The following is a 25,006-nucleotide window of genomic DNA, read 5'->3' on the forward strand; positions in this document are numbered from 1 at the left end:
TTATCCTGTCCTCAACAAGTGTGTGTATTATATCCGCTGGAGTGTGTAGCTACTCGGTTTTTATTTTTCTGTTTCATGCATGTATTTAGATTGCAGGGTAGGGGTGCATTTACTGTGACATACTGTGCAGTGTTAGATTAGATTAGACAGCACGACACAAGCGCCCTAATGATGCACCTAATGTGTGTTTCTTTTGTCACTGTTCTGTTTCAAAGGAAATTGATTCTGACAAAATCCCATGGGTGCTGGCAATAAATGGAACGGAGCAATTAAAGCCAACGTGATCTTGAAAACAACAGGCAGTGTATGGTCCAAACCATTTTAAACAGCAGGGCTTCTGTTTGTAATGCAAATACACTGAGCCCAGTGGTGGTGGTGGCTGTTATGCCCACCCTGGCCAGGGGGTCGACCACTCTGGAGCTGGCTAATTACCTTAGCCCTTTAGATTAGAGGGCAGCCCTGCACGAGAGAGAGAGAACCTCTACGTCTACCTATTCTGTATTCTCTCCTGTTACCCCTGTGTAAAGGTTTCATTTGAATTCATGTCACACCAAAGTCCCACTCTGTACCCCTGTGCATCCCCAGGATAATTGGGTTGAAAGCTTCCTCTCTTCCTCCGCCCGGCTTCCCCTTGGTCTAAATAAATAAATAAGAAGACAATGGAAGCACAGTTTTCTGTAGAGAGGGTAAGAAGAGTGAATGAAGAGATGAGAGAAGCCTCGAGCACAGGGACCAGTTATCCCCTCTTATAATCCCGGCCCTCCCCGCCATTGTCCCTCAGTGCCATGTGGAATTTACATAAGGACCTGTGGTGCTGCCCTTAATTTAGCCCTCCTCAAGCATCTTCAAACATCCTCCAATGAGCTCATGCCTTTTATCCTTCAGAGAAATCATGTGTCCCTCGCTGGATGGACACTGCTGAAGCTGAAATTCCTAAAGTGCTGCTCCACGGATTAGATTTATTGTAGATCAAATGGCGAAAGATCTGTTTGAGTGCACACAGCAGGAGAGAGCCAGAGCGACCTCCAGTTTGTACCTTTAAACATGAGGTTTTTATGTATGTTCAATCACTGGTGGTTGAGTTGTATCCTGCTCTGAATACACAATTGACTAAGAATTTAATATCTTATGGTTATTTTAGTATGTGTGCGTACGTCTGTGCTTCCACATTTGTGTTCTCATATGTGTGACGGCAGCTCTTCTAGTTTAATAATGAGTTGGTGTTGTGTGTTTCACCGAACACTATGCATGGTGAGAGGCTATCTCTGTGATGAAAGGCCTACCTGAGGGTGATTAGATACAAGGCCACAGTTGTTCATCAGACCACCCACTGTTTCTTTTTTTTGTGTGTGTGTGTGTGTTTAAGTGTGTGTTTGCGTATATTTCAAGAGAAGTGAAGCAGTGTTGCACCCCTGTGAGCTCTCACATGTGAATGACACCAGGCTTCAGGGCATTCTGTCTCTGTTTGTTCTGCTACCTCCACAGGGACCTCCATTAGCTCCAATTAGCTTTCACTTGTGCTTGCCTTGTCAGATGGAGCTGCACATCCCATTTAAATAAGCGCCATGAAAGCTGAATATGTTCGCGCTCTGTGTTGTGCACACAACTTAATGCATATGAAGATTCTAAAAATGGTGAACTTTGATATTATGGCATTTAAATTCAGCAGTATGCGACACAGCTGCACTCTTTCTGAACCGTTTCCTCCTTTTTTCCCCCCCTCAGTGCTGCGAGATGACTTCAGACAAAACCCTACAGACGTGGTGGTGGCAGCAGGAGAGCCGGCGATCCTTGAGTGTGTTCCTCCCAGAGGCCATCCTGAACCCACCATCTACTGGAAAAAAGACAAAGTGCGAATTGACGACAAGGATGACAGGATCACAGTGAGTGCTGTTACAATCCTGGAATGAATATGTAGAACTTTTTTTAATGTCTTGTGTGAATTTTATTGTGTTGGGCGCATAATAAAAAGCTAGTGAGAGATCGTTCCATTTGTTGCCGCACGTGTGACTAATAATGGTTTGACAAGGACTGCAATGCATTAGGAAGAAAACTGGGGAGAAAACTGGGAGAAAGTGGAAATAAACTAAAATATTTTATCTGTGTTTTTAAGAGAATTTTTTTTTTTTTCTTCAGATTCGAGGAGGGAAGCTGATGATCTCCAACACAAGAAAGAGTGACGCTGGCATGTACATCTGTGTGGGTACCAACATGGTTGGAGAGAGGGACAGCGAGACAGCACAAGTCACAGTGTTTGGTGAGCTTCATTTCCCCAGTTCTCCTGAAACATTAACGTTCCTGATGATCATGCTTTGTCCATAAAATGATAGAGGGAAAAGGAAAGATTATCGCTAATGAACGGATAAAGAATATGAGGTCAATTGAAGGGATCGTTCTTAAGGAAGAAGCCACTGTGGACATCCAGTGTATATTCCCACACTGAACGAGACCCATTGTTTGACATTATAAAGTTATCTATTTCTATCCTCTGTGCCCATTCCACAGAGCGACCAACCTTCCTCCGGAGGCCCATTAACCAGGTGGTCCTGGAAGAGGAGACAGTGGAGTTTCGCTGCCAGGTACAAGGGGACCCTCAGCCAAATGTACGCTGGAGGAAAGACGACATTGATGTTCCTCGTGGGAGGTATGTACATCTATAGGATATTCTAAAAAAAGGCTTTGTTTCAAGGGTGAAAAGTTTCTGCAGATAGGATTCAGTTCACCCTTCCTCTGTTAAAGTATATGAACAACCAGTTTTGAGCGTGTGTGTGTGTGTGTGTGTGTGTGTGTGTGTGTGTGTGTGTGTAGCACTGATGTGACAGGCTGCACTTAATGCAAAGGAGCTGTGGAGGCGATGATGTCAGTCTGAGTGACTGTTTCAAACTAATGATAACTCACACTGCCAGCTATCACCTGGCTTGGCTGCCAGGGGGCATTAAATAGCTCTATTAGGCTGTACACAATGCACATTACACATTCAGGATAAAATGACTCTACCCTTTGGTGCCCCAAAGACAGCTCCCACAGCCATAACAGGGGCAGACTGTGTCTCATGTCAAGGAAGGGCTCTGCATGAAGACAAACAGATATTGAGCCAGACAATTAAAACTGAGTGACAGGTAAGTGGGCAGGAAGCCTGAAATGTAGACAATGAGATGAGCAGAAAAAAATCTGGCACATTGAAGAGCAGACAGGTAGAGACGGAGACAGATAGAATGACAGGATATAGGACGAGGCAGAGTATTGCAGCTGACGTGGCCATCAAGTGTCTGTGTACAGGTGCAGCTGTTCAGGTGAAATCTTGGCACGGACACCTCAGAGACCTGGAAGATAATAACTCCCTCCCTTACACATTTAAACCCATTCATTCTATATAACCTCGCTGACACATGCAGTGACTCACAGTTTCAAAAACAGAAACTGATGAAAGAATATAAGTCTGTAATCTACTGAGAAATACCATTGCCCACTATAGTGTGTCTCACTTCCTGTGAAAAGCCACTGATGATGTAGTGATACTGTTCAAGCTGGGTCCTGTATATTGGCCTGTTGCTTCACTGTGACTCACAGTCAACAGCTTGGTCAGTGTGTGTGGACTTCAAAGAGACCAGCGTTATGTCCTCAGCCATCAAGTCAGTCACAGACTGCTTGGATCACCTCATAAAACATACACGCTCAGTGGACCTGACATCTCTCAAGGCTAGCTGCAGAGCTGAGCGTGGGCGGGTTGTTTGTGTCTGATAAGGATTTGGTTCACTGGGCAGTGGGACCAGAGCTCTGTGCCAAAGCAAACACATAAAAGTATTTCACTCGTGTCTTTGATAGGGAGTTGGCTCTGGAAATGAGTTCATTTTGTACACTAATTAACAGATTTATAACGGAGTAGGATGAGTGTCATGTGCCCGTGTCCTTGCTAACTGTATCATCCCTTTGAAATGAACGCCTGAAAAAGACACTGCCAAAATTAATAAGCAATAAATATTGCAGTGTTTCTAATTACACTGTGAGAGCTTTTGTTTTCCTTGCTATATTTAATTCTCCAGTTTAGCTTTGAAGCAGAAAGCAAGCATGAAGACTGAGATATTCTAATTCTGACATTTCCTGCTTCCTTTGTTGCGTGCCAAAAAGAAGACTCTTTTTATTGTTCAGTGACGAACTTTTCCTGCTTCCTCCGCTGCTTATCCGCACTTAATAAACATGAAACACGGCGCCTCTGTGACTGACAGAAGAATTGTTTAAAATCCCACGAAAGAATAGTTTCCAGTTCGATAACTGGCAAGAGCTCTGAAGAAGAAATAAAAGCAGCTACTGTAGCACAGCCATTGTGTCATTACACTGTGGGCGTCTGTAGCAGTATCTGTAGTGGTCTTCACCATAGGAATAAAAGATCAAGCACTTCTGTATTCAGTGGGGAGGGGTCTTTGTTTGCGCTTTATCTGAAAAGGTTACACCGTCCTTATTATTATGATAAGCTGTAGAAATAGAGAGACTTAGTAAGGCCGCTCCTTCTTTACCATCTAATTGTTTTAACTTGTCTTTGCTGGTCCCTTTACACATGTGCCGTCCGTGCCTATGTTTGTGTTTGTGCAACTTTTAGACTAGCAAGAAGGGAAATGGAGCCTCAGCTGAGTAAACAGGTCTTTAATATGCTCAGTGGCTCCAGCAGCCTCCCAGGCAAACACACACTGGCACATAGACATAAAGTACGCCAGGATGGCACTGGCTTCAGTCTCTGTGGGATAGAGGAGGAGATAGAGACAGCAAGAGAATGGTTTCAATTAGTGGACAAAGAATGATGCTGCTCTTTTACCTCTGTGTGTTTTACTGTGTTTTGAAAAACTAAATTAAAATCAGCAAACAAGCTGATCTACTCGAGGACAGTTTTCAAAAGGCTTTAGTAGTGTGATGTGATAAAACAGGTCAGTTCTATATTTTTCATTATACATGATGATGAGAAATCCCAAGACATGTCCCTGTGAAACTGTTGAAATTACAGTCTGGCACCTGTCAGAGTAAATAGCTAAAATGTCAAGAAACAACAGGTGCATTATCCCAACAGGTGCATTAATTATGACAGGAATTCAGATGTTTCTTTGCAGAGATGGAAGTTGTACTCAGATATTGCAGTTAACAATGCAGTTTAATGCTTAAGTAGCATTAAATGGAAATGCTCATTTAAAGTAGAAGTACCTCAAAATTGTAGTGAGTACATTTCTTGATTAAATGTACTTTCAACCACTGTTTGGTTGTGTGTTAAGAGAACATTTGCATGGACCTTATTCTTATCAAGAAAAGATGTAGTTTGAGTTGTTTACATCATGCATTGCTTAAAGCACTGTCATTCTGTTTGCATGCAATAGAGCATAGCCCAATAAATGACTCATTTCTTAAGCTTCAATCTTATTTGTGTGCACATTTGTAGCTGTCCACAGAAAAATCCACATAAGCCCCGTTCGGACAGGATTAATATTCCAGTGGGAGGGAACAGTCTCATCGTTCTGGATTGTATTTGACTCAGTGCCAAATTACAGGATCTGGTTCTTTAAGAGACAAATAATATAAGGATTATCAAATGGTTCTTTCTGAATTCATATTATATCTTCACAGTAAGGAGAGCACTGGAGACTGTGAGGTGATAGTGTTAAATACATGTAGCCCACCACACATAAAATTAGTTATAGGAAGGCAGACCAGCCAAGACAGAATAATTACCTGTAGCTGAAATTAGATCAGGCCATTTGTTGAGCTTGCGGGTTCTTATCCTCATAATGGCTTTTCTTTTTTTTCTTCATCATCTGGGCTCCCAAATAGGACTTTATGTTACCATCAGGTCAGAATAAAACGTTTCTACTTCTTCCATTGTCAGACCGAGCTCTAAACTGTGTGCTGAGCTAATGAAACTCTAAAATCCAACGTGTCTCAGGGCACAACTTATATTATAAAAGGGCCAATAAGTGTGCTGAAACACAGTGGTTAGTTGGGGCTTTAATTATTACCAGGGAAGAAGGAGAAATCACATATCTGCACTCCAGACAGGATTAAAATCACTGACCAGCACGTTATATTAAAATCACTCAACCTCCCCTAGAGAAATAAGTCTAGTTTGAATGGGGCTCATTCTTTTTGCCTTTATACATGCGATTGGATTCAGATGGTAGAGTAGTGTCTTCCCAGGGGAAAATCTTTGGCGTGTGTCATCAAGCTGCTGGATTGTAGCGTGTGTCTTAAAATACTATGAAAAAACTCTGGAGTTAATTTAAGCTGTATGCAAAGTAAAAAATATCTACAATTTCCTTCCATAATGAGGCATGCTCCACATGTAGAAATGCATAAACAGGCCAATTAATTATTTGCAAGAGTGTCTTCATTTGGATTAATATCAGTATCAGATTAATATCCGTCTGTCAAGCATCTCTGCAGAATCTAGGGGAAAGCACACAGTAGCTGCTCACACATCAGAGAGCTTTGTGTCTCCAAAATGGAAGAGTTTCTGCTATAGTCCATGAATCCCAGTAAAAAAGACTTGGGCAGTGTGTGTTATCTTCCATTGCCTACCAGCTCAGTGTGTGGCCCACGTCTCTCCCTCCTCTCCCTCCTCATTTGCTCTGGACCCTCGTGCCCTCTCCTGTGCCTTATCAGAGCCCCTTTGGTCTTGCAGTCTATCTGTATTCAGGCCCCTCGTCCCCGTTGACCTCCACAGCGCCAGCCCCTGCAACATTCAGCAGAAAAGCCTTTCTTTCTGACTCAATCCCTCTGTGGTCTGTGCGTGTGTGTGTGTGTGCTGGTGTGGGTTTGTGTATGATAGAGGTGTGTGGGTCATTCTGTTTGAGAGAGCTGTAAAAGCTAGTGTGACAGGAGCGCCTGTGTTATGCTGACCATCCAGTTTCAGTGATTTCTCACCTCCGCAACTCAGCAGAATGAAAATACGGCAGGCTATGGTTCCTGTCTCCATTACTTCCCCTGATATATAAGTGGATATATCTGGTATTTATGAGGAGGTTGGTGAGTGGAATGGCAGTAGGATGATCAGGGGTGTATTCAATCTTTAAGGTTTATTGACACTGATTGTGTCAACAGCAAAGAACTGAGAATACAATAATAATTCACTCTTAATAATTCAGAATATAGAAAATATAGTGTTGCATTAATTAAGAGGATGTGCAGCTGATCAGTCATTATGTATCAGTGATTTTCAGTTATCTTCATGAATAATGAAAAATACCTCTCTACTGCTAGAAAGCACAAATGAATACCTCAGCATAGAGTATATATGTATGACTTCCTCAGTGTGTTTCTTGTTTGTGCATCCTTTAATCGTCACACACTTACAAAAAGAGAAAATGTAAGACTGCCCTCCAGGCATTGGTCTATGAGCTTAACTTAACTATGAGCTTTCTCTATTTGCAACAATTTTCCAGTACAAGCATGTAGTCTGCTCCAAACCACTTCCACTAAGTAAAGACTGCACTGTTGCCACTGTTTCTGTGGCACTGAAGAGAAGTAACTCTTTCAAAGGCAAATTTAGGATGAGTTTGCCTCACACAAACCCCCAGCCTAGCCTAACCATAGGGGTCCATTTGAAATCTTGCCAAATGGATCTTTGATTAATGTAGGATAAGGTGATGAATGTCAGTCGAAGGTACTGACCCTGCTCAGGCCTGAGAGGTGCCAAGAAGGAGTAGAGCTCTGGCTAAGGTCCTTAAAGAAGCAAGATGAGAAGCGATAGCGGTTAATTGATTCCCCCTCATGGGTGACAAGCCCTGGACAGGTAGACTCCAGTTCTTTTGATCAGGATGAGGTAAAGTAGCAGTCAGATGGTGTGAAACTGGATCAGAGTGTCAGAATGAAATGGAGCAGAGAGGGGACTTTGTGTCAGAGCAGTCAGGCCAGAGAGCAGGCTGGAATTAGTCCTCTAGTGTATCTTGAGTCTGACTCATGCGCTCAGAGTTGGCACACAACCCGTCTACCTAGCACCGGCCCTATTCATATGTACACACAGAGGCAAGGCCGATAAGATCCTCTCAGGTTGAGTCATTTTGTGGATATCTGTACACACACATTCAGTCGTCCGTCCAGCCCACAGATAAGATTCTCTTAATGTGAGCGAATTGGCAAAGTCTGAAGGTGGAACACGGGTGAGTGTGTTCCTGACAGGCAGGTTCAAAAGCAAATCCTCTGAGATGATCCGGAGCATTTTTTTCTCAGATGTAATGCTTTTAAAGTGTGTCCAATAAAGTTTTCATCTCTGCACAGCCGTCTCCGTGCAGCAAACACATCAAGTTGACGACCCCGAAAAATGCTGCTTTGTCTTGGCATTTGCTTACATTCCCATCACTCCTCATCTCCCTGCACGAGCGAATGACTCTGCACATGTGTGGATATGTGTTGGATGATTGTATACTCTGTTCTCTGTGTGAGTGTGTGTATGTGTGTACAGTGTGCTTTTTCTAGCCTAAATGGAGGGGGGGTCCAATGGGGTGAGTTTGGCTCTCCTATCCTTTCCACAGCCCTTCTACATGTGCAATTACATTCCTCCTCTAATAGAGAACAGAGCTCTACCCCAATCCAGTCTCAATAAAGAGCTACTGTTCCTTTTCTGTGTGTACTTACATGTGTGTGGGGCCACAACTACCTCTTATCCCTGAGTATTTCCACTCATCTTGTCATCTAGGCTGATTCCATATAGAAAGTTGATTACAGATTGATTGGGCTCATGTTTCCCACTAAGAAGTCATGGACCAGCCTGAGGTTCTGTTTGAGAGATTGATGGAGACGGGACCTAGAACAATTAGCATGTTGTCCAGTAGGTGCATACGTGGGTTATCCACATGGCGAGGCCTCGGCCGTACTGATCTCAGGCTGTGGGAACCTGTATGAGTCGGTTCAAATACTTTTCTTTATGGCTTAATACTTTAGTTTATAGTGCAAGTTAGCAAATGTTAACACGCTAACATGCTTGACTAAATAATTTGGTAAACATGGCAAAACTTATACCAGCTTAACATCAGCATAATCGCATTGACATTGTGAGCATGTTAGCATGTTGATGTTTGAAATATTGCTGTATCTAAGTGCAGCGTCTACTACTGTGGACTTTCAGTCTCGTTTTTACTTAATAGTAATGTAAAGACTGATGTAGATCAACTGTGTTCTGCCTCTGTATCTCATTAAAAATAGAACTCTTGAGATTGAAGTGAACAAGACTGCATGTATGGTTAATTTTATCCAATACAATTAGATTGGAGGTGAAATCGGTAAATAAAATGTTGGGCTGTAGTAACCAACTTCTTCAGTGGAAAAACTCCCTTCCCTCTATCTTGACACAGAGCTGATTAACGTAGGTTGATTGAGAGCACTGGGGAAAAAGCCATTTGTTTACTTGCTCTCATCATGGTTTGTTCGGGAGTCACAGTGTTTTTCCCTAAGCCCTAACTTGTCTTTGCCACTGTTTTGCTCATCTCCACCTCCTCTTACAAGTCAGGAGTTCATGTTGAGCTACCCATCGTAGCCGGAGGGCAGAGTATGGGAGGATTCTTTCTCTATTAGCTTGTTTGTTTTTCATCTGACGATAGGCATGTCCCAAAAGGTGCTGTCTCATTCCTCTGGATGCCACTCACTCAGTTTCAACAATAAATGCATTCTCCATGTCCCCCACATTACCTGAACTGTACATCCCCTCTCAGTAGAACAAAGCATTCAGTCATGACTCAGTCAAATAATCATTATGGCTCCTTAAGTACCTGTGTGGAGAGGAGGAACTGGCAGTCAAAGTTGAGGAATGTGCTTCAATAAAGCTGCCTTTGAATGGTTGCTGAGGAAATGTCATAACAGCAGGCGAAAAAAATAAGACATGGATAGACGGGACAGATTAGTTTTGCAGCTGCCAGTGGCAAGCAGCCATCAGTACACCTGATGGCCGAGTAGAGGGGTCTTTCCCACCCTGAGGGAAATTAGCCGTAGCATACTATTACTTTAAAGTCACATCAGAAACTGTTGCTGTAAATCATAGTTTGGTGCCATATCTAATTCCACCTTCATATTGTGCACTATTGTGTATTAACTTTTAACAATCCCCCTAAAGAGACCAAAAGCAAAAATGACTATTCCTGCTCCAACGACTATTACAGCTTCTTCCTCTGTGCCATGGAGCTGCATTGTCATCCAAAAGCCATTAAAAACACATAAAAGAGTCATGTTGTTGCTCTTGGTGGCATATTTCTTCATTACAATGAACATGACTAGTGCAGTTTGTTCAAAAACAACTCTGACTGTGTGTTCAATCTCAGGAGGGTTTGCTCAGTGTTGGGCAGACATCACTGCTCTTGGTATTTTTATGTGTTTTTAATAGTTGTTGGACTGCAAGTTTGGAGTTTTATGGAACAGAAGTATAAGCTATAATAAAAGGATAATATAATGGCAGGCATGTCCTTTAAAGGTGACTCTGGGGACTTGGTATCAAAAAGACACCATGTCAGCCTGCAGTGCACTGATTTAAATGCTGAAAGCAGCACATACATTGCATCAGTCTCAGCCAGGTTGCCTCCCTTTTTTTTCAAACTAGTAATTTAGAATATTCTATAATCACATACAGATTATACACAGGGGCTTTAAATGGGCAAGTATAGTGCCAAGCTCTTATAGAGTAGCCCTTTATCTGTTCATATCAACTCTGTTCTCAATGTCTGTGAGTGACAGACTGTAGACAGCAGAAGGTTGTCAGGCTGACAGACCACCATCACTAAGGCCCACCACCCCCGCCAGCACGCTCCTTACACACTGCCAGGCCAGCACCCCCTTCAATTACAGACTGGAACAACAAACGAGACCAGCATCATCCCCCTGTCAACTGCCATACAATTCATACAGGTCTAAGCACACATACTACCATCTGCAAACACACAAAAAAGCAAACATTTGACTGCTGCAGTGGAATTGAAATTAGGGCCAACTTCGCCTCAGTATGGTCGCTGTATTGATTTAGTCAGCTGCTTTACAATAACAAGTTGTAGCTCAGTATAGATTTATTGCAACTGTACATTCATGCACGTGCAGTCGCCGCACAATGGAAAAGTTACGCACACACACACACACAAAACCTCTGAAAACATCTACAAACTCAGAGAGAGAAACATCTCATGAATATTGAACGAGTTTTGAGGGTTCCAACTGAACGCACTCCTCTCTGTGTACTGTGTGTCATTGTTGAATAATTGATCCTCCTCCCTGCAATCTCCATTTGTCAGAATGAACAGTGGTGCTTCTTTGTACCTCTCCAAGAGGAAATACACTTTCCACAGCTACTGCCAGACAGCTCAATAGGCACGGGTGAAATACTGAAGCACTTCTTATTTGTCACAGGGTTAATATTTTGTCTGAATTTATAGTTTTTGCATTTAATGCTGAACAGGCAACTTCAATTTCATGATGTTACATCTTTGTTGACAGGTATGAGATCAAGTACGACAAGGAGGACTATGTGCTGAGAGTGAAGAAGGCTTCTGTCAACGACGAGGGCACGTTCACCTGTGTGGCCGAAAACCGCGTGGGCAAGCTAGAGGCCTCCGCCACTCTCACAGTCAGAGGTATGACACACCTTTGTGCTTTTTTTGTACTTTCACATTAGCTAGCACATAACAACACTTAGAGAGGCCCTGCACCACTGAGGTCGTTCAACTTGTACACCAAAACGAGATTTAGATTGGCAGTATACTCCATAGGGTCCCCTTTACACAAATGGAAATCCAGAATGCTGACTCCTTCAGCCAAGAGAGATGTAGACAGTCTATGAATCTGTTTAATTATTTACATTTCCAAGTGCGGCGTCGACACACTCTGCCACCCTCCCCCTCGTCATGGTGGTCTGCTAGCCACGCTATACCCTCCATGCTGTAACCACCCAGTCAGCAAAGCCATTTCACAGATTACTGGTGCACACCGCCAGTCCCACACCTGGGGTTTACAAGGTTAATAAAAACATTCTAACCATAATTTTTTCCTCTTTTCACCACTCTTCTTCCCATTAAACCCAAGTGTTTAGGGGTCTCTGTGTAGAGCTTTAGTGTGACACAGGGGGCCAGAGAGGGGTAAAACAAGGTCCGGGTTGTTGTTTTTTTTTAACCTTTTTGGAAGTAGCATCTTAGTGTTTTCCTTGACAGTGAGGAAACATACAGTAACACAGAGGAAACACTGGGGAACCACTACCTGCAACAGCTCTTTTGGATGGAGTTTTTCAGCAGCTCCAGTCTCTGCCTGTAACCCACATGCTGTCTTCACTTAGTCTTTGAAATGCTCTCTCTCTTCCTCTTGCTCTCTTTTTTTTCTGCTGTCCATCAGCACGTAGAATTATAGATTTCATTAATGCAGACAGCGAAGGTCCAGTGGTAAATTTGTCTCTGACAAGTAGTATTGGCTGCCCCTGCAGGTATTTGAATTCAATTGAATATGACTGACCACAGGGGGGCGCTCACACCGGACTGCCTTTATCATGCAGGTGTCTGAGAAACAGAAGCTTTGAGCTTATTAATAAATCTGTCCAGCATCAAAAAGCTACTGGATCCTCTCTGTCATGCTTACCCTGGGCTGAAATGTGTTGGCCCTACACAACATGTCATTCATTCTGACTTTGATTTCATTTTGTCTCATTTTATTTTGTTTGTTTTGTTCCTCTTCTCTTGTTTTATATGTTTGTGTGTCTTAATTTGTTCCTTTTGTGTATCCACTCCTCCATTGTTGTGTCTCCAGCTCGCCCTGTCGGTAAGTACCCATCCTTCTGATTTGATGCCATCCTGCATGCCCTCTCCATACTCACTACTGCATCTGACTGCCTGACAATCAATCAATTACCATTGCTTTAACATTACTGTATTTGACTAACACAGGTGTTACATCACATTGTGTAGCCTCGGCGTTATTGGTTGCAGATAGTTAAATAGTGTAGACTTTACAGCTCTACCTGGATCACTAACATGAAAAACACTAAAGGCCTAATAGACCAGGTCTGACTGTTAATTGAATTTGAGACATACTGTGCCTAATCGATGCAGCCAGCTGCACTTATCTTAAAGCTCCAAGGGAATGCTTTATTTTCATATAGCTTCCAAGTTTCCTCAGTATCCATATGTGTTTTGAACTGAATCAATTAAGTATATAGAATTGGCTCCATAAGAATTTCTTTCAAAGTAAAGAAAGCATTCATTAGTGCACATTCTTTTTTGTAGGTTTTTGTATTTTTACACTTGATCTCACCTGACAGCTGATGGTACTGCTGTAGTTTTCAACGACATCAAGTGTAGTAATTCAAAGTTTCTGTTACTAGTGTCGCTCTTAATTCAAGTCTCTATAGATTTTAGATCCTGTCCTTTACAAAGACTGAGTGGGCTGGCAGTCTAATAGTCTCAGACATTGTCATCTCATATGGTCCAGGACGTGTTTAACTTGCAAGTCTTGAGGCCATCTGTGGATCTTTGGAACACAAAGCTGAGATCTGTTTGTTTTGGACGAGCTTCTTTCTCTCTGAGCCCCACGACACAAAACCAGGAATCTCATTTTATTTCCCTACAGATTGGAAAAAGGTCAGGGCAGAGCCAAATTTGATACACTTAAGATGTTGAATTGTTCGAGGACGTGATTGAACATGGACATCTGGAGAGAAAGGTGTGCTTTCTGAGAGCAGAAACAGGTGGAATTCAGGAGCTAGAAGCACGTGTCAGGACAAAGAAAGGAGAGGGGAATAATGGCAGAAGTGTGTGTCAAGACTGGCAGAAAAACCCAGACTCTGCCTCAATGGCTAGACTTTGGTTGCCAAAACAGCAGTGGCTGTTCTATGATTGTCAAACTGTCAGCTCTCAGGAAGATGGAGGAAATTACACATTCACTCTGCCTGTGGGAAGAGGCAGTAATTGCCATCGACTTCTGAATAAAATATGATTGAACGTGGGATTTTAAAGGGGGAGGCTTCTAAGTTTGTGTGCCCGGGTCTGCTGAATGGATGTCTGCCTCTCTGTACATTTGTTCTCTTCACCCTGACTGCTGTTTTATGCTGAGCCCTCTCCAGACCAGGCAGATGTGACTTGTCATGAATTAAATATGGACACCTGATCATGTGCTTCTTTAGGTGGGGACAGGAAGGAGCCTCTCACATGTCATTAAGGGTCTTTGAATCAAAACAGGGCCAGTGTGAGTTAGCCCAGAGCCAAGCTATGAGACTGTCACACACTGACTTCCTCTTGATTTGTCTGAGTTTTTGATCTATATTTCTCTGTGGGCCTCCCACTCCTTCTTTAGGTCCATCCCCCTCACATTCCCCAGAAGTGTTTCATTTCTTTTCCTTTTTCCTTTATGCTTTTTTGAAAGTAGTGCCACAGGTATAGAATGAACCAAAGATGAATCTCAGGCCACCAGTAAAGCTAAGTTTTTGCTGAAAGATACTTTGATGCAAACAGTGAGTTGATGTATTGACCTGTTGGTTCAAAGAGTCCAGAGTATTTTTTTTGTTTCTAACTTAGAGTATCTCGGTTACAAACAGCTTCCACTGATGACAAGTTGTTGGCTACAATAAAGATGATTCACAAACAGATTTCTTTCTTTTATTAAGTTTGATGAAATCGAGTTGAACAACACATTTTTGTTTTTGGCATCCTGCTTTAAACAGTCATTTATACAAGCAAAAACACTTATAAACCTCAAAAACATTCACTTAATTCTGTTTGACAATACTTGGATGCATAGTGTAAATATGGAAATAAGTGAAATAAAGTATATTTATATTCTATAAATGAAAATATGTCTAAGTGTATAAAGAGCCTACGAAAACGGAAAGAAGGAAACACTGATTAAAACTGTGATAAAGGACAAGGTCAGGCATTTCAGTGATGGTGCAGTCTGTAAGGTGTTAAACCATATTTTTAGTGAGTAGTTAGTAATGCAGCATGTGGGCTGGAGCAAAGCGGAGGAAGTGAAGGGAGGGAACTGAGTCCTTGCCAGAGCATGATTTAGGAGCTCTGTATCAGGCCCAGCATTGTGAGAGCCACAAGATATCCAAGCTGCAGAAGGCCAAACGGGAAGGCAGTAAATCTGTAGCCATCTGTACCATTCCCAACTGTGTGTATCTTTGACAAATACACACCCCCCAGAAAGGGATTACATGGAGAAACCAGCCAAATGGGAAGAGTTTGGCCTTACTGAAACCAGCTGGCTTGTCACTAAAAGGACTTACAATGAAATCAAAAGAAACATAAAGGATGCAAGATGTTGCTTTGCAACAATTCATGTTTATGGTCAGAATATAATATTATAAAAATCTGTGGAAATTTCTACATTTTTTCTTTTTTTTTTCTCAAGAAAATGGCCTAAACTACCCATTATCTGCACTTCCTTCAGGTTATGGCAGGGACTCCCAGTCTTTAATTTGTTGACTTTCATTGTCTCTGCAGGAACCGTGTTTCTTCCTCTAACACATAGACGTGTTGTTGATGTCTTATCTTGGCAAACATGGCACATGTCAACATGGGCCCAAAACCTCTCCGTGACAGTCAGAGTATAAACCAGTAAAGGTCTTGGGTCATGCAGTAAATGACATCAGGTCAAAGTTTAGACATTTTCATGGATATAGTTTTTGTAGTTGAGAATTTTGGTAAATATCTGCAGCTGCACTTTTGAATTGCTTATCATCTGTGTGACAGTCCGGGTTACTTGTGGTGAGGGATGGACTGTGAAGGATGCAAATTTCTTCTTCGCTTCATTGCTGGATTGTCAGCCAAAAGCAATCTTTTGTAGTTTTTGATTATTTTCCGATAAAACCTGATATCTGAAGTCAATTACTCAATATATTGGTGCAAATTAATAAAGTTCATCTTAGGCAAAGAAACACACTATATTCCCTTTTTATACACTCTATTCATCAGCTTTTTCTTATTAATTGAAAAAAAAAAAGATAAATGTAGAGATGTGAGGGAAAGGTGGTGTGAAATCCTGCCTCCCTAACCTGCCATCAGTGAAATGGTCAGGGAATGAAGAGCGGCAACACTAGATGCCAAAAAAACTTGAATCTAATCTAAATTCCTCTCTTTTTTTATTGAACTGCATCTGTCGAGTTGTCAGTCAGAAATGTCTCACTCTGTCCCGACTGCGAGTGCATGACAACTGGTCTGGCTCCTGATGGAGTCGTGAATATTGACTGAGAAAGCTTCACACTGCGATTTCAAAGTTTGATAGCTTTTCAAGCCTCTTCTCTCTTTGATGGAGAGGTGTTAGCTTGAAGTGTGGTAAACAGAGAAATAGTCTTTTCTGTCTCTCACTCTCTTTTGATCAGAAGCACTGAGCCACTTCAGATCATGACTTTTACATGAGATGCATTCTGATGAAGACTAAATCTCACATATGAAAAAGTCAGACATGATTAACCCTTATGTGTCTATATCTGCTCATAGTTTTGGATGTTCCCAGGGCATGGGTGTGCCTTTGTGTTGTCTCAAATCTGAGTGCCATTGTGACCAAGGCGCTTCCCCGTGTGAATGCCAATGTGACTGTCATTCATTCAGCCTCAGTCTCACCTGGATGAATGGCCAACCTGGTTGCCATGGCAGTGATAGTCATCGGTGTTCTTCCTCTGTTCAGAGCTCTTAGACAGAGAACGACGGATATAACGCTGCATGGAAGCTCTGTACGGCACTCCCATTTTGATTTGACCGTGTTGTAGATTGCTTGTTTTTGCTTGAACCCCCTCGATAATCTTCAGTCCTGATGTTTGGCCTCACTTCATAACATTTCTCTACTAACACTGGTGCTTTTCCCCTTTGACTTCAGCTGCGCCCCAGTTTGTCATCCGCCCAAGGGACCAAATTGTGGCTCAAGGCCGCACTGCCACCTTCCCGTGTGAAACCAAAGGAAACCCTCAGCCTGCTGTCTTCTGGCAGAAGGAGGGAAGTCAGGTAAGATCAATCTCACACAGCCCAATGTGAAGAAAACATTTGTTTCTTCTTTTTTTTGCCTTTGTTCTAAAATGATATGCTCTTCTATACCATTTTACAATGGTTTTTTAAACGTGAGTAAACCCGCAAAAAATAAGGGATTGACTTCTTTCCCCTTGCCAGGAGATGAGTTTGCCTTTCTGATTTTCTTCTGGTGTATGGTGTACATGTCACAAATACACCAGAGAACAGGGAGTAGTATAAAGCAGCATGGAGGCCACTGACGTGTTACTATGGTTACACTTTTACCTTATATCTTTTACTTCAGTCTCTCTTTCAAACTCAAGCAGACTGAGTGATGTTCCAGCCCTGCTTTAACAGAGACGGGTGGAAAAATATTTACCCTCCAACGTCCAGAACTTTAACACACAGCTGATCAGAGCTGGATCTGATAAACACCTGTGACTTCTGTAGTGTCCTTTGACCTGGGAATGATTGCTGATTGTACCCTTTCCCACTGAAGACAAAAGCCAAATGTTAGTGGGGTTTTTGTTCAGCATGATAGGAGTATCAGTTGGCAGCTTCCATTATCTACTGTGCACCATCACTTTGTTTGGATTCCCTTGGCTGTACAAGTGCCGAGTCCTTACGAGCCTCCTGCCCAAAACACACACACACACACACACACACACACACACACACACACACACACACACACACACACACACACAGCACTTGAAAACTACACTATCTGTCATCAGTATCTTTACTACAGACACAGATACACCTTTGTTCTCAGAAGCCGCCAAACGACAGTGTGCCTGGCAAAGTGCTAATCGGTTTCCCGTGACCCTGCACTGATAAGAACGATCCTATCCCTCACTCAAGCAGATAACCCATTCAAATACCTGGGTGTCCTCACTATGCTCAACAACAGTGCCAATTAGGAGCCTGTTGGGGCTTGTAGATGAGCCAGAGATATGATTCAGCTCTGGCTAAGGTTCAAACACACACAGACATACTGATACACACACACAGCTCGCAGGCCAACAATTACAGCAAAGTTCTCTTTTAAAGAGTGAACAGAAGTGAGACACATGCATACATGTTCGCACAAACACTTGGTGTAATTCTCACCCACTTCAACCCTCACTAATGTGTGACCTAAAGCAGTGCAGTATGACTCAGTAACACTGAGTAATTTGGGAACTTTGAGCAGATTTATATCCAGCGTGTGTCTGACATTGTCATTAAAGATGAGCCTTTTGAAATGAATGCACTACAAACACTTTTGTACAAGCAGTTGCAAGTCCTTGCCGCCCCGGCACTCGTCTCTGTCCTTGTGTTTATTGATGCTTTTCTCTACCTCACCCACACTGATGTACAAAAGGTATGAAGGTATTTGTTGAGAGAACAAATTAAAGCTAATTCACTACAGTAATTAAATGACAGAAAGGCCTTTTTTCTCACACTTGAGGATAATAGAGTGTGCCTCTCTTATGTGTTGGAGATGCGCACAGCCTAATTTGAAAAAACAACATAATTTGTAGCATTTAAGTGATTAGGTGTAATTAAATTCAGCTAATGTATTTGCTGTTAACTTTTGGGATAATAAGAAAAAAGGGATGTGAAAAAGAAAGAGATGGGATTGAGTGGCTGAATTTTAAAAAATATGTATTTTTAGTGTGATTAGTCCTATGATCCTGTGTATTTACTCTGGAATATGTGGAATTGATTATCCCCTCTTCAGTTATGTTCAGTATAAGTTCAACTCATATGGGGTGGTCTCTGTGGGTAAAAGAACAGCTCAAAACTGCTGTGGAGTTGAAGCAGAAAGGAAAGTAGTCATGAAGCCAACAAGAGCAAAAGTTGCCTTCATAACACAGTGGAGCCTCTGGCTTGGCTCAAGTATGAAACCAAGTCATCAAACTGTATACATGCCGGGCAGTTTGTGAGCTTGGTTAACCAAGTGATAGATGAAATTGTTCATATTGTAGCTGAGATAGTCTGATCCGTGTGTTCGTGTGTGCACAGTATGTGTGTGGGTTTGGTGGTGATGCTGTTTTGTACTTTTTCCAGGTTGTACTGGTTCCATGTTCTCACTAATTGGCTGTTTGTTCCTCTTCCTGCAGAATTTGCTCTTTCCCAACCAACCCCAGCAGCCCAACAGTCGCTTCTCGGTGTCGCCCAGCGGAGACCTCACCATCTCATCTGTGCAGCGGGCAGATGCTGGTTACTATATCTGCCAGGCCCTGACCGTTGCAGGCAGTATCCTCGCCAAGGCTCAACTGGAGGTCACAGATGGTGAGGGAAAACTGCCCCCTAACTTTTTTCCATGCCAGCACAGTACAGAACACAGGCACAGTCCTTTGAACCGCTGCACATGTGGGGAAGTTGGTGCAAATGTTCAATATGCAAGTTTGATTCACACCCACATGCATTTAGACATTTTCCCCTCAATGAACAAATGATAACAAATATAGCCTTACTTTTGCTGAGTTTTTTATGGGAATTTGGTCTTTAACACCCTTGAAAGTATACACACAAGCACAAATTATTATTTTTGTGTTATAAATTCAGCTTCGGTTTGAGAAATGCCAGCATTACCCCTGACCTTCAGTTACCCTGTTTTTGCAGGAAGCTTTTTGTTTCATTTTGCCCTGACACAATTTAATTAAAAATTTCTACTTTTCCTTTTGGAAGGGAAATAAAGCATTGCCCTTGAGTTCCTTCAAGTTTAATGATCAGCGTTTGGGTGAGTGGGCGAGGTGCAAGCGTGTGTGTATGAGGGAGGGAGCAAGAGAAAGAGTCACAGAGGAAGAGGGGGGACATGATTGAGTGAGTGAGTGACAATGGTTCCCTGCAAAATGAATTATGTGGTCCTGCGAGGTGTGGGAGCATCTAATCTGCTCAGCTGTTGTGATGGCAAGATAGACGGCCATCCATATGTCTGCTGAAGTACCTGCTAGCAGATAGATTAAAAGCATGAAAGGACACTTTTTTTTCAATATTTTGTCTGAATCAGGAATGGTTTTATTGCACATACAAAATTGGAATGTCCTTCAGTTGCCTGGAAATACATATAATCACATTTTACAGCCAAATGCTTTGGTTTATCAACATTAAGCTAGTTTATTTTATGTATTTACTTCATGTTCTGACAGTTTTTTTGTCCTCGGGTGTAAGGCAGGTCTGAAAGAAAAGGAGTGAGAGGAGGAAATAGTACATGAGGGCCAGGGTGAGGTCATGGCCACACCTGCCGCAGTCTTCATATGATTTACTGCCCTGAGCCCCTACAACAGTCTGTGGAGTTCAAGGAGATCTGTAATGAGAAATTCCTGATCCATGAGACCCAAAGCCTTGGATGAGCCTTGCCTCCTTCCTCTGTCACTCCTACATGCCATCGACACATACATCAGACACATCAAATTCCTGGACCGAGCAGTGTCTTGCGCTTGTACTTGCAATGATCAAAAGCAATCATGGTTTGCTGTCTTATAAAGAAAAGCTTTGGAGTCATGAACTTTACTTCAAACATCCATTAACAGCAAACATGGATGCACAATATTAACCCAAGCTATATATGTGAGACAAAATGCAGTGGCAGTGGCAGACAGGAAACTTCCCAGGTGTGTTTATGAGATAAGATAAACTACAGCATAGTGAGTCTCTGGCCAGTAGCAGGTGCTTTATTCATCCCTTGGCTTGGTCACTTCTGATTCATATGACTGTGTTATAAACACTCCAGAGGACTAAAACAATAATGAAGTGAAATTACTGAAATTGATTTATGATATTTGGCTCATGGTAGATAATATATCGGGTTTCTGCATATTTTTTCTCTTTCCTGCCATAGGTGACCCAAAGCGAGGTGTGCACAAGTGCATTACTCAGAATCACTTCCTTTTGTCAGATGTCGCTGCTTCAGAGAAAATAGGGGTGAAAACGAGGGTGCGATAATGTGTTGAAAGGTTACTGAGGTAGACTTGGTAATTATCCCCTGCAGGTCTGACATCATTAATCCATACCTTCTAATTAATGTGGGCCCTGTGATGCCAGGGGGACTCCACATTATTCAACTCTAAATATATAAACTGCCTGTGTGTTCGAGTGGTAACTCTCTCTGAGATCACCTCTGACATAGCCGCTATTTCATCGAAGGAACCCACAGGCTTTTTTTGGCACATTATAACAAATTAATTTTTCTCATGTAAAAGGAATTTATCTCAGCGTTGGCATTCATCTAAAGTGAAACAGGAACAAAATATAAAAGGGCAGTCTTCCCCTATTATTTCTTGTTGTGATTTTGGTAGTATTCTTCACTCTGAAACCACCTCGTAATACTTGTATAAGACGGAAATGGTACATTTGACATTCACCTTTTATTGTGCCCCACACTGCACATAATGAAGTATTTATCTGAACCACACTGAGTCAATAGGCAAGCGTCTCACCACTACACTCCACCACAGAGTCTAGAGTAGTGTGTAAAAATAAGGCTACCCAGGCAGTAACTGGAAACTGCTTAGCATCCGTCTGCCACATCAATGAACCTAGAAAACACTACTCAGCTGTTCTTTCCCTGTTTCCTGGAAATACAGGATATGGTCATTGTTCTGTGGTGCAATTACAAGACCTGCAGAGAAAATAGTCTACTTTATGATAGGTAACCCACATCCACCCCCAGTGCATTTTATGATCAATGCTGTTGCTCGGTTAATTTTACAGTCAGACACCATCCATGTAACTTCAGACTGATGTGTTCACGTTTTTGTCTTTGTCCCGCAGTGCTCACAGACAGGCCACCACCCATCATTCGCCAAGGCCCGTCCAATCAGACGCTCGGGGTGGACAGTGTGGCACTGTTGAAGTGCCAGGCATCAGGAGACCCCATCCCCTCCATCAGCTGGCTGAAGGATGGGGTCAGTCTGCTGGGGAAGGACCCCCGCATGTCCCTGCAGGAGTTGGGCAGTCTGCAGATCAAAAACATCAAGGTAAAGGACGCATTGTTCTTATGGTGTGTTCAGTCAAAGTCGTAACTCGGAATTTCCTAGATGAAATTTCTAACTTCTGATCAGATATTCCAGGTGTTCAATGCCAAAAGTTAACAAAAAACTAGGCAGACCATAAAAAAAATGATATCTCTTAGCAAGTGTACACAATTGAAGAGTCAGCAGTGCAGTCTCTTATAATATGTAAACAAAATAGATGGGGATAATCAACACTCGAATCGATTTTACTACACTTTTATACTTTGAAACACATTTGTCATATCTAAATTTGAAAGCTGGAATTCTGTCTCTGAGTGGCGTTCCATTGTAGTTTTTCTAGTAGGAGGTCAGAAATGTTCAAGTTCCGAGTCAACTCATGACTTGGATGAGCAGGGTACCATAATGCCTTAAAGAGATTAATAGGCAGCATTGATTTTTTGATAAAATTATTTGATAGTATCACTTAGTGGCACGGCAGCTCCTACCGGGCTCAGCTGTGCAGGGTTGGATGGACTCCAGCTGTAGGGTGGAAACATGTATGCACTTAAAGATATACACACACATGTGTACACACATACACATTTAGAGTAGATTAAATTTAAAAGGATCACATCTTCTTTTCCCCACTCGGAGGCCTCAGTGGAATATCTATTATGCTTGACAAAGCTGCCGACCACTGACATGTTATTTAATAAATGGAAGGAAGGCACAGGGACAAAAACCAACAAACAACCAAAGTTCCTAAGAGGGATGGAGAGACAAGCCAGCTGTCATCGGTCCAGGGGGTTTCCAGCAGCCCACCCTAAATTAATTAGCCTGGCTTTGTTGTGGTCTGCAGGACAGTGGGGAAATAAGGAGGGGGAGTAGAGAAGTGATGGAAGGGTGGTGAGTAGAAAATGGAATTCATTAGGAAATTAGCGTCAGCACTTTGAGGCACTCACAAATGACACACAATTTGGCCTGCGCGAGGCTCGCTCACGAAGTCGCCCCATCACTTTCCAGTATTTCAGCGATAGGAAGATCACATGTATTCAGTCATTGCTGCTGCTCTTAGGATGTGTGAAATGAAATGGCCCTTCCACTAAAAGTGTTATTAGTGGAGTTATTATGTTATGTGTGTCAATGCTCTTTGTGTATGTGTGTTTATTTTCATAAATACACATGTATTCTCCTGTACACCAGCTCTCAGACTCTGGGATCTACACGTGTGTGGCGACCAGCTCCAGCGGTGAAACATCATGGAGTGCTTTCTTGGAAGTCAAAGGTACAAGATGTTGTAATGATTCCATGTATTTTATATATAGAGAAAGAAAAATGTTACTCAACCTGTCAAGTACAGTTTTCATCAGAGAAAGTGGCTTTTTCTCTTCAGAATCAGGTGGAGTGATGGTCATAAAAAACCATGATGAGAATGAGCTTCCAGGCCCACCATCCAAACCTCAGGTCACTGATGTCACCAAGAACAGCGTGTCTTTGTCCTGGCAGCCTGGCATGGCTGGAGCATCACCTGTCTCGTCTTATGTCATTGAGGCATTCAGGTTTGTTTGACCTGTAAAATAAAACACTCACCCAATATTCAATAGCCTTTTTATACCATGGATTGCAAGTACAGGTAAAAATATTATGTTCAATCGTGTAGAGCACATAGATTATCCTCCACGCCTTTACACTTGACCCTGGAAGTCTCTCTCTGGGTGTTTATGTTAATGTATGTTATGGGAATAATTTATCCTCTGAATTAAATGTCTCATTAGTCAATAAATCCTACGAACAGACATTTATGTTTTCATGTATTTTATTTACTGTTTTATTTTCTTTCTTTTTCGTATTTATCTGTTTCTTTAATTTTCTTTTGTATTTATTTTCCTCTTGTGTGTTGAAACTCCAGTATTACTATGTTATATAATTTCTTGAAGCCTTGTACCTTTAAGAAAAAACAATGAAAAGTAATTCTATATCTCCTTTTTCTCTTCCATTGCAGTCAATCAGTGAGCAACAGCTGGCAAACAGTAGCAGATCATATCAAAACCACCCAGTTTACTGTCAAAGGTCTCCGTCCCAACACCATCTACCTGTTCATGGTCCGAGCAGTAAACAGCCAGGGCCTGAGTGATCCGAGCCCCATGTCGGAGCCTGTCAGAACACAAGGTACTTTACCTAACAGTAATGTGAAATGAGTTCTTTTTATTGACAGTGTTTATTGAATGCATGTATAGTTATATCTGAACCTGTCATAATCACTTTCACTGTTGGCACGTGGTTTTCCTTTTTTAGTGAATATGATTTCTGTTTTTACTGATAGAGTAAGGTCACTGTGCTCCCCTTCAAATTGTGATACTTATCAGCCCCTCTCAGCAATCTGCAGTGAATAGCTGTACTGAAACACTGCAGAACTTTCCAGAGGTCAAATTCTCCATCGCAGTCCAGCTCATTAAGGCTACACTTAAGCAATTATGTAAAATAAGCATGTCTACTTTTGGAAGGCATAACTGAGTTAGTGCTATCCCTGCTATGTTAATGATCATAACAGGAGAAAATGACTGCCTCCAAACCCAGAGAAGATTTGATTACGGTACCGGACAGACCACAGTCTCCAGATTACACTGATATGATAAGTCCAGAGCAAAAAAATAAAAAGCCATTTTTGGCCAAGGTCTGTCAAATACAAGCCAAGAGTGTGTTTAAAAAAGATTGAGTCGATTTGAATTGCTGCATATCTCTCTCATGCTGATGTGAAGGTCTAGAGATGACATATAAATGTGTTTATTGACAACGGCATGCATTGATGACAAATTGATTTTTCAGTGCTTAACTGTGTTTGGCCCGTCTTGCTCTATAAGTGTGGCCTGTGATTCATGGCTGCGTTGAGTCGTCTGATTGAAGCTTTTTTTTCTTAATATAATTTAAAAGTGTTTTTTTTTTTGTATTTTTTTGCTTCCTTTCGGTAAATAACTCAAAATGCGGCTCGCTTTAACCACACTCAGTATCTCATACACTGGAGGTTTTTTTTACTGCTTGTAACTTGAAACACATGCATGTGCAAAATGGGGAATGAGCTGGAAAATAGTGCCACAGTGTCCATTCATCTCCCATCCAATATGTCTGGGG

The 25,006-nt window shown here is 42.1% G+C and overlaps 1 protein-coding gene across 1 annotated transcript in view; it reads left to right on the forward strand.

Moving 5' to 3' along the window:
- robo2 (roundabout, axon guidance receptor, homolog 2 (Drosophila)) overlaps window positions 1–25,006 on the forward strand; it is a 313,492-nt gene that overhangs the window by 249,312 nt on the left and 39,174 nt on the right. The window contains exons 3-12 of the mRNA XM_073489795.1: window positions 1,726–1,883; window positions 2,137–2,257; window positions 2,506–2,644; window positions 11,446–11,582; window positions 16,804–16,928; window positions 19,040–19,211; window positions 21,696–21,901; window positions 23,081–23,162; window positions 23,271–23,436; window positions 23,880–24,046. Of these exons, the coding sequence (XP_073345896.1) occupies window positions 1,726–1,883; window positions 2,137–2,257; window positions 2,506–2,644; window positions 11,446–11,582; window positions 16,804–16,928; window positions 19,040–19,211; window positions 21,696–21,901; window positions 23,081–23,162; window positions 23,271–23,436; window positions 23,880–24,046 (1,473 nt within the window). The remainder of the gene's footprint in view (window positions 1–1,725; window positions 1,884–2,136; window positions 2,258–2,505; window positions 2,645–11,445; window positions 11,583–16,803; window positions 16,929–19,039; window positions 19,212–21,695; window positions 21,902–23,080; window positions 23,163–23,270; window positions 23,437–23,879; window positions 24,047–25,006) is intronic.

The sequence above is a fragment of the Pagrus major genome, chromosome 2 (assembly GCF_040436345.1).
Source record: "Pagrus major chromosome 2, Pma_NU_1.0".
In the NCBI taxonomy this organism is placed as follows: Eukaryota; Metazoa; Chordata; class Actinopteri; order Spariformes; family Sparidae; genus Pagrus; species Pagrus major.